General features: G+C 32.7%; 1 protein-coding gene and 1 long non-coding RNA gene across 2 annotated transcripts; both read left to right on the top strand.

The window, feature by feature from the left end:
• The first annotated feature begins 3333 nt into the window (after positions 1–3333).
• LOC105320488 (uncharacterized) lies at positions 3334–8598 on the top strand. The gene is made up of 2 exons (XR_898798.4): positions 3334–3575; positions 8055–8598. It is a non-coding gene; the product is annotated as an uncharacterized lncRNA (long non-coding RNA).
• Positions 8599–11658: 3060 nt separating this feature from the next.
• On the top strand, positions 11659–16219 carry LOC105320487 (retina and anterior neural fold homeobox protein 2). Its single transcript, XM_011418430.4, has 5 exons — positions 11659–12002; positions 12387–12483; positions 15347–15470; positions 15580–15649; positions 15790–16219. The coding sequence occupies exons 1-5, from the start codon at positions 11981–11983 to the stop codon at positions 16116–16118; spliced, it is 642 nt and encodes a 213-aa protein (XP_011416732.3). The 5' UTR covers positions 11659–11980; the 3' UTR covers positions 16119–16219.
• The last annotated feature ends 520 nt before the right edge of the window (positions 16220–16739 follow it).

Below are 16739 nucleotides of genomic sequence, written 5' to 3'. Positions count from 1 at the left end.
TGGCCAATTCAATCTTTGGCACAAAATATTCTAAAAAAAAAAAAAGAGAAACAAAATCATTCAAATTCCGTAAGAGAGAGAGGAGGGTTATTTTGATTTATCTTTACCTTAAAAGTATTTCGTGTTAGAGGTTGAATTTGGCGAGTGGTCAAAACAGTCAGACTGGGGGGGGGGGGGGGGGGGGACCAACGGAGGTACTAATATACTTTCAGTAGTAAACACATATTTTTAATTAATTGAAATATTCTACAAAAGGCAATAATTATGAGTTTTCCGTGGATCTAGGGGTGTTGTTCTATTTAATTAATCCGGAGAATGAAGTGATTTACCTTCCATATTGATTCCATCAACTCGATTATGAAGAAAAGGCTGTCCGTGCCATTTCACCTTTGTGGTGATAGTCATCTCCCATTCCGTGAGAACTGTTCTTGAATTCCCACCAGAGCTGGGATATCAAGTAAATGCTGATTTCATCTTAATTATCTTTTAGATTTATATTAATTGTCCTGTTTAACCGTTAATCTATCAACCCCATCTCATTCCACAGAGAACCATCAAAGAGAGCCGATTTCAATGACCAATTGTATCATATATGGATAACAATGATTCAATATTTATTTGGTCAGGGTGGTGGCAAGCAAAACGTAATTGTTGGATTTACGCCGCTTTTTTTTTCAAATAGCATTTCTACTAGTATGCAATAAACAACGTTCGTCAATGAGATTAGCCTTATGAACTGTGATATATCTCAGCTGCTGAAATAGTCCACGATATACGCTAGTGCATTGTGGTAATGACTGCAAAGTAATGGAGTTCATTAGGCCATGATGACTGAAAAAGTTGTTTACTTCTTATGTTGCCCATTTTTTCGAAGGAGCAATTGCATTTGAGGAAATATGAATGCAACTGGTGGCTGTAAGGAGTGTGCAGCAAAAGGCAACGAAGATAATTGGCATATACTTGAAGACCCATTTTAAAAGCAATGTCAAATTTATATTTAATTTAACTTGTATCAATACACCTAGAACATGTTTCATGTACAAAATAAATACAGACCTTAAAGGATTGAATATTAGATATAGTTTAAGAACATTTTTGTTTTCTCGTTTATAACCCTCTTCCAAGGAAGAATTGACTTAAGGAAAGTTGGTGACAGCGGGGCCTGATGATTTTTTTTTACGTACTACTTAACAATTTTCGTAGATTTCAAATCTTAAAAAGTGAGAAAACGAAAAATCAATAAAAAATGCTTTAAATAAAATTCAGGCCTTATTTTTTCAGTACAACTAGTTTTAAGCAATATTCTGAAATAGCTATTGACATTTTTTGTTCTTTCCTATTGTATTGTTTATGCAAATACAAAAAAATGTGAAAATTTGATACGGTGTGGGTAATATGAGGAAACAAATTTGCACAATAGATACGGTAAAACTAATATCATTTAAACAAGAGGTTGAATCCGGTCGTATCAACTTTGATTTTGTAGAAATGATACGACCCTTCCTAAGATCTCTTTTCCATACTGTAGTCGATCTCAACTTACAAGCACGTGGTACGCATTTCTCAATTTTAGTTACGCGCGTTTACGGCACATATAAAAAAGTTCCAAATGTAGAGGAAGGCGACATCTATGTAAAAAAGAATTAAATTTTCTTTGATAACTTGCTGATTAGAGTTTGCTTTAAAGAGGGTAAGCTTTTAAAAAAAAGCTAAACTTGTTGCTAGCGCTCGAGAGTGCTAGCAAATACGTAAGTCTTTTTTTGTAGCACTCTCGAGCGCTAGCAACTACATTTATCTTTTTTACTGGAATACGCATGCCCAACTTCATGGTAGGGAATTTTGGGAATACTGTACAGTTGTACCACTGTAAATAAACTGTACCATATGAATTTCGTTTTATCATCTACACATGATCTGAAGTTTTGTGTTTTATTGTAAATGTCAAAAAGTAACAGTAGCTTAGGTCTTATAATGCCAAGTTATTTCTAAAATTATAATAAATAGCTAGCTCTATCTTCACTACTATCAAACTCGGAAAAATATCCATACGTTTTCCAAGCTTGCCGGAGAGAAGACACGATTGCTACATGGTTCTACTCATCTTTAAAATTTTCACCACGAAATTGAAATTTTAGTAGAGGCAGAATGATTTAAGCAGAGTGAATGAGCTATGCCAATGCCGACGTGAAGTCAACTCTAGATTCGCACTCACCCCCACCCCCAACACAATTCCAGTACACCACCGTGCCCTCCTATTAATAAGCAATCGATTAAGAAGATTAAACCAATGGTTTAGAAATCTATTTTGTGTTTTATAATGGCTACAGGGCTAGCTCACCAATCTTTTTAAAAGATAAGCGTCTGCTGGAATACACATTCTCGCCTTCCCAGTATGGTATTGTCATGTTGTGAATGTGAATTTGGTATTTACTGCCACTCGGTAAATTCAAAATTCACAACATGACAGTATTCTGGTGATACTTATGTTGATAAAATGTACCATGTTAATTGTTGCGTATTATGCATCTCTAGAACATTGTGTAGGATATAATAGAACTACTTTGTGTAGGATAAAACAGGGTTATTTTGTGTAAGATAGAATAGTGCCTTTTGTGGATGATGAAATATAACTTGTTTGTGTAGGATAAAACGAAACTATTTTGTATAGGATAGAAAAGGACGTTATTGTGTATTACAAAACAGAACTATTTTGTGTAGAATATAAAAGAAATATTGTGCATAATTAAACAGAACTTTTTGTGTAGGATATAACAAACCTATTTTCTGTAGGATAGAACAGACCTGTTATATGTAGGATACAACAGAACTTTTTTCTGACTAATAAAACAGAACTATTTGTCTTTGATATAACTAAACTATTTTGTTTTTGATACAACTAAAATTTTTTGTGTATAATAAAACAGAACTATTTTGTGTATGATATAACAGAACCATTTTTTGTAGGATAGTACGGGACTATTGTGTGTAAGATAGAACAGAACTACAAATGTAGTTTGTGTATCATAAATTAGAAATATATTGTACATCATCGTATGAATATGTTTAAGGTTACATTTGAAGACAGTTAGTCCCACAAACAATTGACGCCCTAAGATAAACAATATACAGCGCAGACAAATCCATTTTCCTTATGGTAAAAAATTGACAAATTATGACAGAAAAATAGATAGAGGGAGATCACGATCAATTCCTTGAGACATTTGACCTGGACGTTTCTAAGAACTGTCATACAAAACGACAACACAACTGTTCGATGTTTATTTACAACACATTGAAAAACAACGTGGGACTTCGTGACACGCAATTGCTGATAGATAAATGGCCCCCACCGCCAAAAGCAAATGTACTATATGAAGCTTAGCCATTTCACATCTTCGGGAAAATTGGAGCTGGTCCTTAGAGAACGGAGAACGTCATTATGATAATTATCGTTGACAGTCCCGTGTCTGCGCTGAATTATGAAATTGACTTAAATTCGACGTTTGGCTGGCGATTCCATCATTTGGGTGCTTTCTTCTGGCAGGGAAACGAAATATCCGGAACTTATAAAAATGGTATGAATTTTTTTCAACATTAATATTTTAATTAACAATAATGGTAGAAATTTATTTTATTTTGAGATTGTTTTCATCAGTTATGGTTTGGTGTGTCAATGTTCAATTTGTAGAGAATTATTTTCCATCCCAATTAATCTTAATCATAACGAGAAAATCATGTCATAAATTACCCTAATTGCCTGATTTAGAATAAAACCTTAACTAGTAAAATTACCGTCGTTTGTTTGGTCAGGCATTTATTTAGCAAAAAAAAAAATGTAGATTGCCATATGTCATCAATTCGAATTCATCCAAATGAAATAAGAGTTGGCCACTTTTTCCGCTGATATTAAACATTGAAAACTTATTTCATTTAAAAATTCAAAAAATATGAATTAATGTAACTTGATTAGAATAACAAACATCATCTTATTGAAAACTTCATGTAAATTTTGACTAGCAAATCAGAATGAAAATGCAAGTCAAGAATGATCAAGTTCAAGATTTTAAAGTATTGAAATGATTTATTCTTTTAAATAAAACATCTTTAGCAAAACTAGCCCGCGTGTCAATGTGGTTGCCAATTTGTTCCAAACGAATCTATCACTACGAATTTAAAAAAAATAAATACAAGGTTTACAAAACTGTGAACCGTTTTTAAACGTGAAGTTTTTACTTGTGGGAAACTTTGAGACATGTATAAAAACAAAAAAAACTCGCAAAAACGCTATCGTAATGAACTTTAAAATAATTCTTTATTCAATGAACAAAGGGGAAAAGGCAAAGAACCGTGTAGATACCGATAAGAAATTACGTAAGAAAAGTTCTCTCTCTCTCTCTCTCTCTCTCTCTCTCTCTCTCTCTCTCTCTCTCTCTCTCTCTCTCTCTCTCTCTCTCTCTCAGGGAGTCTACATGTTGTATTAGTGAATAAATACATTAATGAATGGACAGGTTCTATGATGAATCAGGAAAAATACAAGAAAAAGAGCAAATTCAGTCGTCGAATGTCAAGTGTTGTCTTGATTAAAGGGGCATGGTCACGATTTTGGTCAAATTTTATTTTTATGTGCCATAATTGTTTGCAGTGCTATAGAAATGCATTTCTAATGATCAACCAAAATTTTAGTATCAGTCTTAAAGTGTTAAGCAAAATACAGAACTTACAATTCTTTGTCAGGTAAAAAAGCCTCGTGCCATGTTTCTGTTTACATTGGTTCAATTTCAATTTATTTCTGGTTCAATAAACCGGTAAAGTTCTTATTCAAGCATTTTCTGTCTTCTGATTCGTTCTAAGTATAAACAAACAGTTCCAAGAGTAAATCAAATTTATTTTAGATATAACACTGGAACTTTTACTTCAACATTCAAACGTAGATAAAAATTTACATGACAAAGTATTGTGAGCTCTGTCTCTCGCTTATAACACAAATTGGTGGTTTATTAGAAATGCCATACTGAAACAGAAAACTAAAAGACCAAAAACTATGCCACATTAACTTTTGGTTAACAACAAGGATTCGATGTGAATATAATTTTGTTTTTGTCGATAATAGCTGGGTCATTGTAAACACCAATTGCACAATAATTGAATTTCAGTAATTGATTCCGAATTGTACAGCAAGTAACATATTCTGTCTTATTGGTTTGACAGTTAATGATTTTTGCAGACAATTTCGTTTGAATACGTTATGGAAAATATATCTGTAAATTGCTCTATTCTCCATAGATCAACCACATGTAAATGAAAGCACTTTCGTCGCTCATTTTGAATATTTAAAGTAAAGATGGAAAATGATCACGGGAATCATTTACATAAATCGGTGGCTGTTTCAGAGGCAGTCTGGCAGTTTGTAGAGTTAGTGGTCCCAACAGTCATGATTCATTTAACTAACTTGATACAGTTCTTATCTACAAATTTTATTTTGAATTCATACCATGATTTCAATGATCATTTAAGAACGCATTATCAACGTGTTTTTTTTTTTCTTCCTTTTTGTATATGATGAAAAAAAATATAAATTATTTTCATTTAACCCCCCCCCCCCCCTTTTTCTTTATATATCTTAAGCAATCGACCCTCTTCCTAATGTTTACATGTACATGTATATGAATACTAGTTACAATTAACTGACCCCTATACGTACGTTTTCGAGACATTATTGATTGATATAAAAAACATTTATTTCTGTTAGACTTATATTACTATAACATAACAGGATGTGGATCTGAAAATTATGTAATGATAAGAAAATGATTTTTATATGTGCCAATGAACCCAATTTTTCCAAAAAAAGCATTGATATTAAGTTTTCAATGTGCATATTTCTTTTTTTTTAATCATTCACTGGTTTTAACATAAATCATAAATCCATGTTTATGGATTTTTTTAGTAATGAAAAGTTTTCTCTCGGGTTCCCCTGAACCTTCTAATTTGATTAATTCATTTTGTTTTATCAATATGTCCATCTATTCATTATTTTACTATGAAAGACACGGGATTTGTTTTTATTCACCATGATCTCTAGTAATAAACACAGGACTTGTTTTTACTTATCTTGATATTGGGTTAATTCGGTAATGAACTACATCACACGCAGATAATTCCTAGATTTTTTATGACAAAAATCGTAGAGATTGAGTATATACTCAATGGACACGTGTGTTGATCTATATGCCCTCAATAACCCCCAGCTCAATCACGCTACCACTTAGAATAAGTCCTTAATTAAACATTAATGCGGAAAGCTCGGGGACCAAGAGGCCTTGAGACCTTTGATCCGGGTCCTGTTGAAAGGAGCAGACATTACGCTGACGGTCCCTTGACGGACATCAACCAGTTGAGTCCTCCATCGCGATGCTCTTCATAATTACCGTCCATAGATTTAGATGTGGGGAATTTTAAAGGTTTATAGCACTTCATTCTTTATTAATCTCTACAGAAGAGGATGCAGTTCCACGTGGAGATTTGACATTACAAAAAGACATGGAAATTTTAAACGTGATCTTTTTTAGATTGTTTCTATCTTGATTTCAAATTCTGTCTACGATATATAGGAGAAATTACCCTTTTTGATCGTTCAGTCATTGATGTACACAAATAATACTTTTAGATTAAAATGAAGAATTAGTCATATTCAACATGTAAAATCGAGATTAAATAACATAAAGAGAACATATTGACAAGGTAAGATTGAATGGTCAACTAATTTTAACTGAACTTGGAATATGAAATTATAAATAACATTAATTATTAAAATTTTTGATAAAATTATATAAAAAATTAAAATTTCATTATTAAAACCAAACGTTAACATTGTTGCATGGCATTTTGACACAGTTAATGGAAAGAATTACTAACGTAGTTGTATTTTAACCTGATGATTTGAGGTTACATTATGGCAAGATGGTAACCAACATTGGGGTTAAATTGAAGCAAGATGCTAATTTATATTGGGGTAACATTGAGGTGTTATGGTAATTAACATTGAGGTTACATTGTGGCATGATGGTAATCAACATTGAGGTTACATTGTGGCGTGATGGTTAATAACATTGAGGTTACATTGAGGCATGATGGTAAATTAGCATTGAGGTTAAATTGTGGCAGGATAGTTATTAACATTGAGGTAACATTGAGGCATGATGGTAAATTAGCATTGAAGTTACATTGTGGCATGATAGTAATTCACATTGAGGTTACATTGAGGCATGATAGTTATTAACATTGAGGTTACATTGAGGCGTGGTGGTAATTACATTGTAACATTGAGGTTACATTGTGGCATGATAGTTGATAACATTGAGGTTACATTGTGGCATGAGAGTTATTAACATTGAGGTTACATTGAGGCGTGGTGCTTATCAACATTGAGGTTACATTGAGGCATGATGGTAAATTAACATTACGATAGTAAACTAATTTTAACTGTAGTTGGTCTATGAAATTATGAATAAATTTAACTATTAAATACAAAGTTAGCATTGTTATATTGATGTTGCATATTGGATGGCAAATTAACATTGATGTTACATGGTGGCATGATGGTTAATTAATTAAACTGAGATTACTTTGTAATATTAAATCATATTTAGGTATGGTATCCTGGAGATGAAATACCTGGTAGTTAATTGACACTTTTTGTTGGTATCGTTAGATGTGCGTTAACATTTGATAATTTGAAATGACATAACAACAAAGCAACATTGAGATATTTAACATGCTGATTTCCAGATGAATTGTGTGTATAGTTACTGGGCAACATTGTCTTGAAATTGAATTGTGTACATCGCTATTTTTTAACGTTGTATTAGATATTGAATTGCGCATGTGGCATTTTTGCAACATTGCATTGAATTTTACATTGAATTTGGTATGTTGCTATTGTGTTATGTAACCTTTGATATTTCATGCAGATTTTTTTCTTCACAATCTGCTGTCATCACAGTCAACAATATCAGTACTTGCATTGCTATTCAACATTGTAATATCTGTTTCAGATTAAGGTGGTTGTGCTCGCTCTCCTCTGCTTCACGGTCCTCCTCCATCAGTCGCACGGGCTGGGATTCCAGAACATCATCTGTAGAGACCGGTGTCGCTACAGGTTTAAGCAGTGTCTGGACTTGTGTGTCGAAAAGAATGATCTCGAAAAGGACTTCAGTGGTGGTTACGAGGAATGCATGAATTTGTGCTCTCAGCTACTTTTGTTGCCGTGCAGCTGCCCCTAGTCATAACGTTAAAGAAGATCTAGCCTCGGGGCTGGGCCTCGGTCAAAAGTACATGTATATCAATGGCACGTGTATGACGCACTTTCTTTTGAAAGCAAAAAATCCGCCTGAAACTTTGACTTTGTTTTGAATTTAACATCAGCTAGTAAGAATCATTTTGATTTAAAATCATGTAATTGAATTTAAGCCTGTACATTTTGAGAATATTGTTAAAAGTGTCAGCAAACCATTGCTGATATATTTTGCAATAAATGTTTCATGTATCTACAATAAAGATCTGTAAATTAAAAAGCCTGGTTTTCACCGGACAAATTTCGTTGAAATGTTGGGGTTTTTTGTTTGGTTTTTTTTTTCAGTTAAAAAAGATACCTTGATTGTTTGATTTGAATTACTGTTAAACAATCGCAAATATTTGGGTCTTTCCGGTGGAGCACGAGCTCTGCCGGAAAGATCCGAAAAGTTGCTATCGCCCGTAACAGTATCTTAGTAATACAATCATGAATGAAATATGACGAAAGAATACGTTTCAAGCAAACAGGGGATATTGTAAAAAAGAAATGGTTGTCATTAAAAACATTAATGCTGATGTGCATTTAATTGATTACAATATGTACATGTTTATGATGAAATATAATATAGAAGCATAACGCTGTTGAGCAATTATTGCAAGCGTTTACATGCTATGCATTTTAAGAGAGAAGGGAAATTTGAATTTGAACCTAAGTACCAATGCAAAGTGATATACTTTCTCGCATTATTGCCTCCTCCCTCCCCCCTTTCCAACTTTCGCATAAAAGAACTAACAGGTCAGTAGACTGAAACATAAACAGAAAAGGATACCATCTCAAATGTCTTTGGAAGCTATCATATAGAATATATAATTGTCGGATTGGTATTTATTTTTTATCTTTGTTCTTAACAGAAATAGTTTTCATTATTTTATCATTCTAACTTTGTTTTTTCTTGATAATGCAATCAAAATAGTCCGTATGTGCGGCAGTCGGTCCTAATTTGCAGAATTACTTACATAATATGTATAAAGTTTGACTCAATTTCATCAAAGTTTTACGGTATTTTTATTTTATTTCATTTATTTTATTTTTCTTTTTTTTTTAAATTATTTTTTACCTGTCTATCATAGCTTTGCCGAAGCTTGACACTCACCTCCATTTCTTAAATGTATGATTTTTTTTTAAAAATCGTGAATAATTTCTTAAATAAATATCTACCGCCCGCAATACGATTCAAGTCATAATGAAATTACTACCATTAAGATACAACACATGAAATGCATGTATATATATAGATGTCAAGTAATGAAAAAATAATTTCAAGTAGAACAAGATCTAGCTACTAAAATTTGTCGTATATTTGGGTGTATTTAATTGATTTTTTTTTGACAAATTACACAAAAAATTGATTTCATTTTTTTCAATTTATGATATTGGGGTTATCTTAACGGTATATCACTTTTGAACCGTATTCAATACGATATTCTAAAGTGATTATACACTGCTGATCCAAATCGATCGGACAATTCATTAATCTGCTAAAAATCGGAACATCCACGTGGGTGATTATGTCATTTCAGAAATGAGCATTTAATAGCAAAGTCGATATGATAAAACTGCCAATCAAACAATTAATCTGTCCTACGCCATCCAAGGTGAAGCAATTTCCCGGCCCCCATGTGTTCCTGGGTTCAACTAATCTGTGTTTATGTTAATGAATCTCATAACAAATAATTGGCGATGAGCCAATCGCAGCCTTACTGGATATTACACCCTAATAATAGCTATGCTGTATATCCTTACTCTCATTAGTGGCAGAAATGAAAATGTTAAACCGAACAATTAATTCTCGAAATAAGGCTAATAGCTTTATTTATTAAGCTTATTAAGTAAAACTCCGTATATGTAATGCTATGGACGTTGACTAGAAAATTACTCCTCAAAAGCCCCATTAATTGTAGATGTGTAATATGACTTCTTTGTATGGAAATCGAAATTGCTGCTTTAGTACAGATACAGAAACTATCTGATGATCCATGATATTGTGTGATCTGCATGTTTTATCTACGCTAATAGCCGACTTTCCTGGTATGAGACTGGTCTCTGATATAATTTATTTCGCTCACATCATCAACATGGCGATTCACGAGGTACATAGATTGATGTTTATAATTGTTGATCAAATGTCAGAAGTACGATATAAACTAAAGAAAACGCTAAAAATGAACTAATATTCAAGGAAGACAGAGTGATTCAAAAATCTAAAGTACATGTATACATGTAAATAAACATCTAGCTCTTGGAGTGTTAAAAACAATAAACAAGATTTAAATGTATTTAGTTTTTCACAAAATCTAGGATTTAAGTCTACGAATAAGCATTACATTCTAGCAAGTTCTCTCTCTCTCTCTCTCTCTCTCTCTCTCTCTCTCTCTCTCTCTCTCTCTCTCTCTCTCTCTCTCTAAATTAAAAAATTCATGAATAATTCAATATACCAATTAATTTTGGTTACTAAATTCCATGTTATAACAAAGTTGGATTTTTTACGATATCAATATCCAAACTTGCTTCATTTTTAATGGTAAAAACTTTCAAATTTATACGTAATCAAGTTAAATGACGAATTACATTGTATTATTGTATAAATGCTTAACATTTGTGACATTAAAAAGCATTCCAAAACCATGACTAACAAAGATTACGTGCATTATTTGACCATTTGCTGCTTATTTGTGAATCACGGCCGATTTGAGTGCATGCAAGGGTATATTAAAACCAAATTAAAGCGAATGCAGAACAGTGATAGCCATCAATTGTAAGGGAGGGAGATGTAATTTTCCTCGCTGGCACACATTTATATATATCTTTGCCTATTTAATTTCCATTATTTGGCGTCCGAATCCAATTGGGTCTCTAATATAATCGTCGTTTTCGATGAAAATTAAGGGTCATTTCATGACCTTTGGCCGGAGGAGGCTTCGTGAAGCGTGACATGAGTTTGAAGGTCACGGTTGATTGACAGTCAGACAAAAGACTATTCCTCAAACCCAGAATCAGCATTAATATGAAAAATTTGGTTTTCTTTCAGGGAATGTCAGTTGATAATCCCATAAACGAAATTACCGGGGACGTTACTTTGTTAATATTTACAATTGAAAAATTGCGGACATTGTTTGATTGCGCGAGCGTAATTTTCCCGCAGATATTTGACACGCGCACTAGGGTGTCGTGTACGAGATGCACAGCTGCACGTGCGCGTAGGTCAGCATGAAGTGACGTCTCATGCATTAGGGGGTCAGTCGTATCAGGTGATAATCCGCGATGACAACACATCCGGGACGGGGATATACGGGTAGTGCACCACGACTGAACTGTTGCTGAGCGGGATGATTAGCAGAGCGGAGGCCCCAAACTGACAATTTCACTGACGACCAAATTAATAGTCCACTCACAACCAATTATATTCTCTCATGTAGCCAACTTATGGTGCGGTGTGGTCGCTACCATAATTAATTTAACTTCCCAATAATTTGTCAATTATATCTCGTTAACGCATACATAAATTTGGTTATGACCGACAAATCTGGCCCAGCAATGAGCTTTGATGTAGCGGGACAGCCACTGCAGTTAATTTAAATGGTTGTGGGTTTGGGACATAATACGAGGGACTGAGGAACAGATCGGAAGATGAAGACAATGGAAAACATCAGTAAGTAAAACGCCATAGAGATTTTATTTTTTTCGGGGGTGGGGGGATAGATATGTTTCTATATCGTTTTTTTTTTTAAAGAAGAAATTTGCATGTAGACGAGGAGATTTCTGACACAGTTTTGTTGTCAGATAAACATGTAACGTGTATTTTATGATATTTACACAGTGTACCCCCCCCCCCCCCCGTCTAATTATAACCAATGTGCAATAATGTAAAATGAAATTATAAAGACATTTTCTTAGTGGATGTGCATGGTGGCACATTTATGTAATTTCTATGCCATATGATATGTAAAGTATTTAATAAAATCGCGATATTTGAGGCAAGAATTAATGTGTAAACAATTCTGACAAAGGAATACTTTCCACTTGTTTATAATAGGTTTTCACAATTTCAACAAGATGCAGAATTTCTCACCAAACACAGCGGTATTGAGGACTTCTGAGGACGCAAACAAAACTAAGAAACCTAGACACAGGTAGGTCCAGGTGAACTATTCATGTATGTGTTATATAATTAGCATCGCGTATAGATCTACATTGATTTTAATTATCGCAAAAAAGTCCTTAAATTTTTGTCCTGGAAAAACCTTTACATATACCTGTATCATCCGTCTGAACCCCATTTGGTTTTGGGGTGTTTTCTGGAAGCAGAATTATCAATTATCAACAGAAAAGTTAAATGAGATGATATTTGATTATACTTGATGAAAATCTACAATTCTACAATAAGTTGTTGAAAACTACACAAAACAATACTGAATAGTACTTTAGTATGTAAAATAGCTTTGTTAATTAAGATCAATTCTATTTAAGAATCAAAATTCGGTGGCCACGTATAGGCACGGATTTTCTTCATACTTTACTGTTTAAAAGACTTTCATGAGTAATAAAAGCCTATCACCATTTGTTTCTGCTAAATGGTCCCGTTGCCATGGTAACAGAGGATAAAGATGTTAAAATGGCATTTCAATACTTATTTGAGAACATGTTGTAAGTGATGGAAACAACTTGGGGTTTCAAGGGTAAAGTACATTATGAGAAAAAAAAATGTCATTTTTCAAGAGAAAGAAAATAATTTATGGAGAAACGCATATTTTTAAAGTGGTTTTTAAACAGAAATTTCCAAATATTATTTCTTTTTAAAACGCAAATCTTGAATGTTTTGGTACACACTATTATGATTGTGCAATGAAGAATTTAAAAAATGAAAATTGAGAACCGTTGATATGGTTATATGCTGAAAAATAAGGTAAATTCTAATTTTTTGAGGCCTTTTTGATTTTTACAAGTTCCGACAAAACTCTAAAAAGTTAGAAATTAGAGCATATCAAAATCACCTTCAATTTTTCCTATATTTTTTTTTTGTCTTGTTACCAACGCAACGGATATAATCTTTTATAAGTAAGTTTTGGGCATCGTTGCCATGCCAATTTACGGTTACTCCCAGCAAAAAACTTAAGTGTCTTTTTGCGTTTAATATCTAATGTGTGTCCATGTATGAAATGTAAAGAACATTGGTGAAGATGCGTGGCCAGACCCTTATATAAATCTTTGATTCTTACATGATTTGATATATTAAAAAGGATGCAGTGGTCATGACTGTTTTAATCTCCTTGAGAAGAAGAGCTCTTTAAAAAGATATTAAAAATGTCCAATATAAAAAATAAAAAATCATTAATTCTATCTCTACTAAATAAAAGTTTATGGCTAAAGAAATATATTTCAAATTCAAATTTATATCTAAAATGAGTTCGGGCATTAACTACGAATCTGATTGTCATGAGTTCGAGTACTGCTGAGGCATTTATTACTTTTACCTTTCCAAAACTTTTTAAATCATATTTTTTGGTCAAATATTGTAAAATTTTAAAATTCTAGACCGGTGAAAGTAAGAAAGATCACTAATATTATAATCAGCGACTAGGACATGTAATAAAATTTATAGTTTGTTTAGAGTTTACTCAATAAATAACATTTATACTACACGCAGTAATTATTTTACGGGTTAAAACTGGACCAGGTATAATTTTTGCAGATTAGTTTGGTATTAAAAGTACATTCCTGTAGTAAACATTTCGCTCACTCCGACCCTTTTTATAAAATACATGCATGCCCAAAATAATTTAAAATTATACAACCATAAAATAATACAAAACAAGATTGTTGGTTTTTTTTTTAATTCAATTCAATTCATTTATTGACAATTATCATGTCGGCATACAGTCATGAATATGAGTTACATAAAACAAAACATTAAACATGGCATACAAAAGTTAAACATTAACTAATAAATCTACACAACAAATCTACAATGGACAAAACATTGGATAAACAAAACTAGGTTAGTGCGAAGACTATTATTGGTTTTCATAAAATTGTATAAGTGTTCATTGTTGACTTTCCTTTCTAACGTTGAAACAGTTTTTTAGAAAACAACATATCCTTCTAGCAGCTGTAATGTTTTTAGGATTGACAAGTTCCTTAATGGGATTGACATTTGTATATGTGTTCACATTAAATATACCATTATAATTCAATCTACATTGGTCATATTTTACAAAGTGTTTCTCATCTTCAACAAAAAATTTGCAAAAATTACACAGACGTTTTTCTCTTTGAATTTTTAAATTAGTAAACGTAAATATATCGGTTAAGTTCAAACTTCTTGAATGAAGTTGCATCACTTACTGTAAAATATGGTTCAACCGAAGCAATCTGAATGCCTAAAGATGAAATTTGGACTGTTACATAGAACGCATATGAATAATGAAATCAATAATCATCTTCAATAAGATGCGTCATATCGTTTTTGTACTTAAACCCAGCCAGTAAATTGAAAATTTACAATATGACAGAAGACTGGAAATATCTACTCTATATATTATTCATTGATGTAATTAAGGGGAAAAAATGTTACACATGTTACATGTATACATTCATTTTATTTAAATGATATGATCATTGATATGATCATTGATATTAACTAAATGTATAATGAAAAATAATGAAAAATATACTAGTTTAAATAATAAATGTAATGTAAGTATCAGCTTTATGTGTTCATAGTGAATAACTGAATTTTGTCTTTAAAAACAAAAACTTTTGTGACAAAACCAATTCACATGAGATGCATATTCTGTTCCGGAATTTAAAAAAAATGAAAATAGATGTACAACATTGCTGTAACTATATAGCATGTCAACAGATATCGATTCAATATATATAACAAGAAAAGTCACAAATACAAACATAATGTTTTTTCCTCCAAACTTTTACTAAATTTACAGTTTTCCTCATAATATAAACTTAATTGGTATAAAAATGTATTGAATTTCTCAGAACGACGTTTTCGCCTTTTCAACTTAAAGAAATGGAAAAGGCCTTTAGGAAAGCTCCATATCCAGATGTTATGACGAGAGAGGAACTAGCGCGTCGATTAGCACTCAACGAGTCACGTGTCCAGGTAATTATTATTAATATTTAAATTATAGTGGTGTTCGATTTCAATATTCATGTAAGTAATCGTAAGCTTAGAAATGCGAAATGACAGATTATTTCTTTTTAAATTTAAGATCTGGTTTCAAAACAGACGAGCAAAATGGCGAAAAGGCTATTCTCCAAAATTAGACATCAACTCAAAACGTAAGTTTGACATTTAAAAAAAATCATTACACTGCAGTTCTTTTCAGAGAGAGAGAGAGAGAGAGAGAGAGAGAGAGAGAGAGAGAGGGGAATGTGTGAATGCCTCTTTGCAAGTCAATATTTATGTACGCACATTTCAGCCAATGAGAGCGAACTAAAAGAGGACCAAAAGCAACCTAAACAACCTCCACCCACCAAAGAATCCGCAGAGCCCAAGAGCATCACGTGGCAGCCCTGGCCGGGAATGCTGAGCGAGTACTCGCCCTACCCGGGGGCCTGGATGGGCCTCCCAGGGTCCTCTCCCCACAGTCCGTTTGTCTTTAACCAACAGGCAATGTTTTTGCCTCGTGATGGCGCTAATTCTAGACAACCCGAGCTCAACGTACCCTTAAACCTTGTGCAGAGGGAATATACGTATGGCGACAGCGTGTTCGATCTGTCCAGATACTTGCCGAAAGATAAAGAGTGAGAGATGTTTACGTTGCTAGTAATTCAATGTTTAGAACAAATGAACGTTAAAACGCATCAACATGCCAAATAATTGATAAATCTAGAGTACTTCTACGTAAATCGAATTCCCAAAAATTCTAGGTAATTTAATTATTATGTGCATTATATGATTAAGTCAATTGGAGAATAAAATTCAATTATGCTTAGTTTCAATGTGAATAAAGTAAAAAAAAATACTTTAAAAGTATGAATTCGAAGCGAGATTTTTTTCTCTGCGATATTGTTCATAAAACATAATGTACATACACGTAGTTTTATGATTTTTTGTTAAGTTATAGTAACTTGGTGCTTATTTGTGCAATTATTTACATGTAATATATGAATGCAATAATTTTGTGCTGGGCCGTGCAATTATACAGCAGTATTCATTATAGATGAATCTACATTCATTAACCAATTTCAGATAGAAACATGTTTTGTATTAAACCATAATTCATAAAACATTTAGTCTGCTAAATGGCGAACAAGGACCTGTACTATACATTAATTAGGAGTTCTCCGTATTTTTATATGTATATGTACATGTTTATATAGTGCTTGCTTTTAAATAAAGTTGCACACACTGAAAAACAGTTTCTTA

Source organism: Magallana gigas, chromosome 8, assembly GCF_963853765.1.
Source record: "Magallana gigas chromosome 8, xbMagGiga1.1, whole genome shotgun sequence".
Classification (NCBI taxonomy): Eukaryota; Metazoa; Mollusca; class Bivalvia; order Ostreida; family Ostreidae; genus Magallana; species Magallana gigas.
Note: the sequence above shows the minus strand (reverse complement) of the source record. Positions and strands in the feature narration are given on the sequence as shown.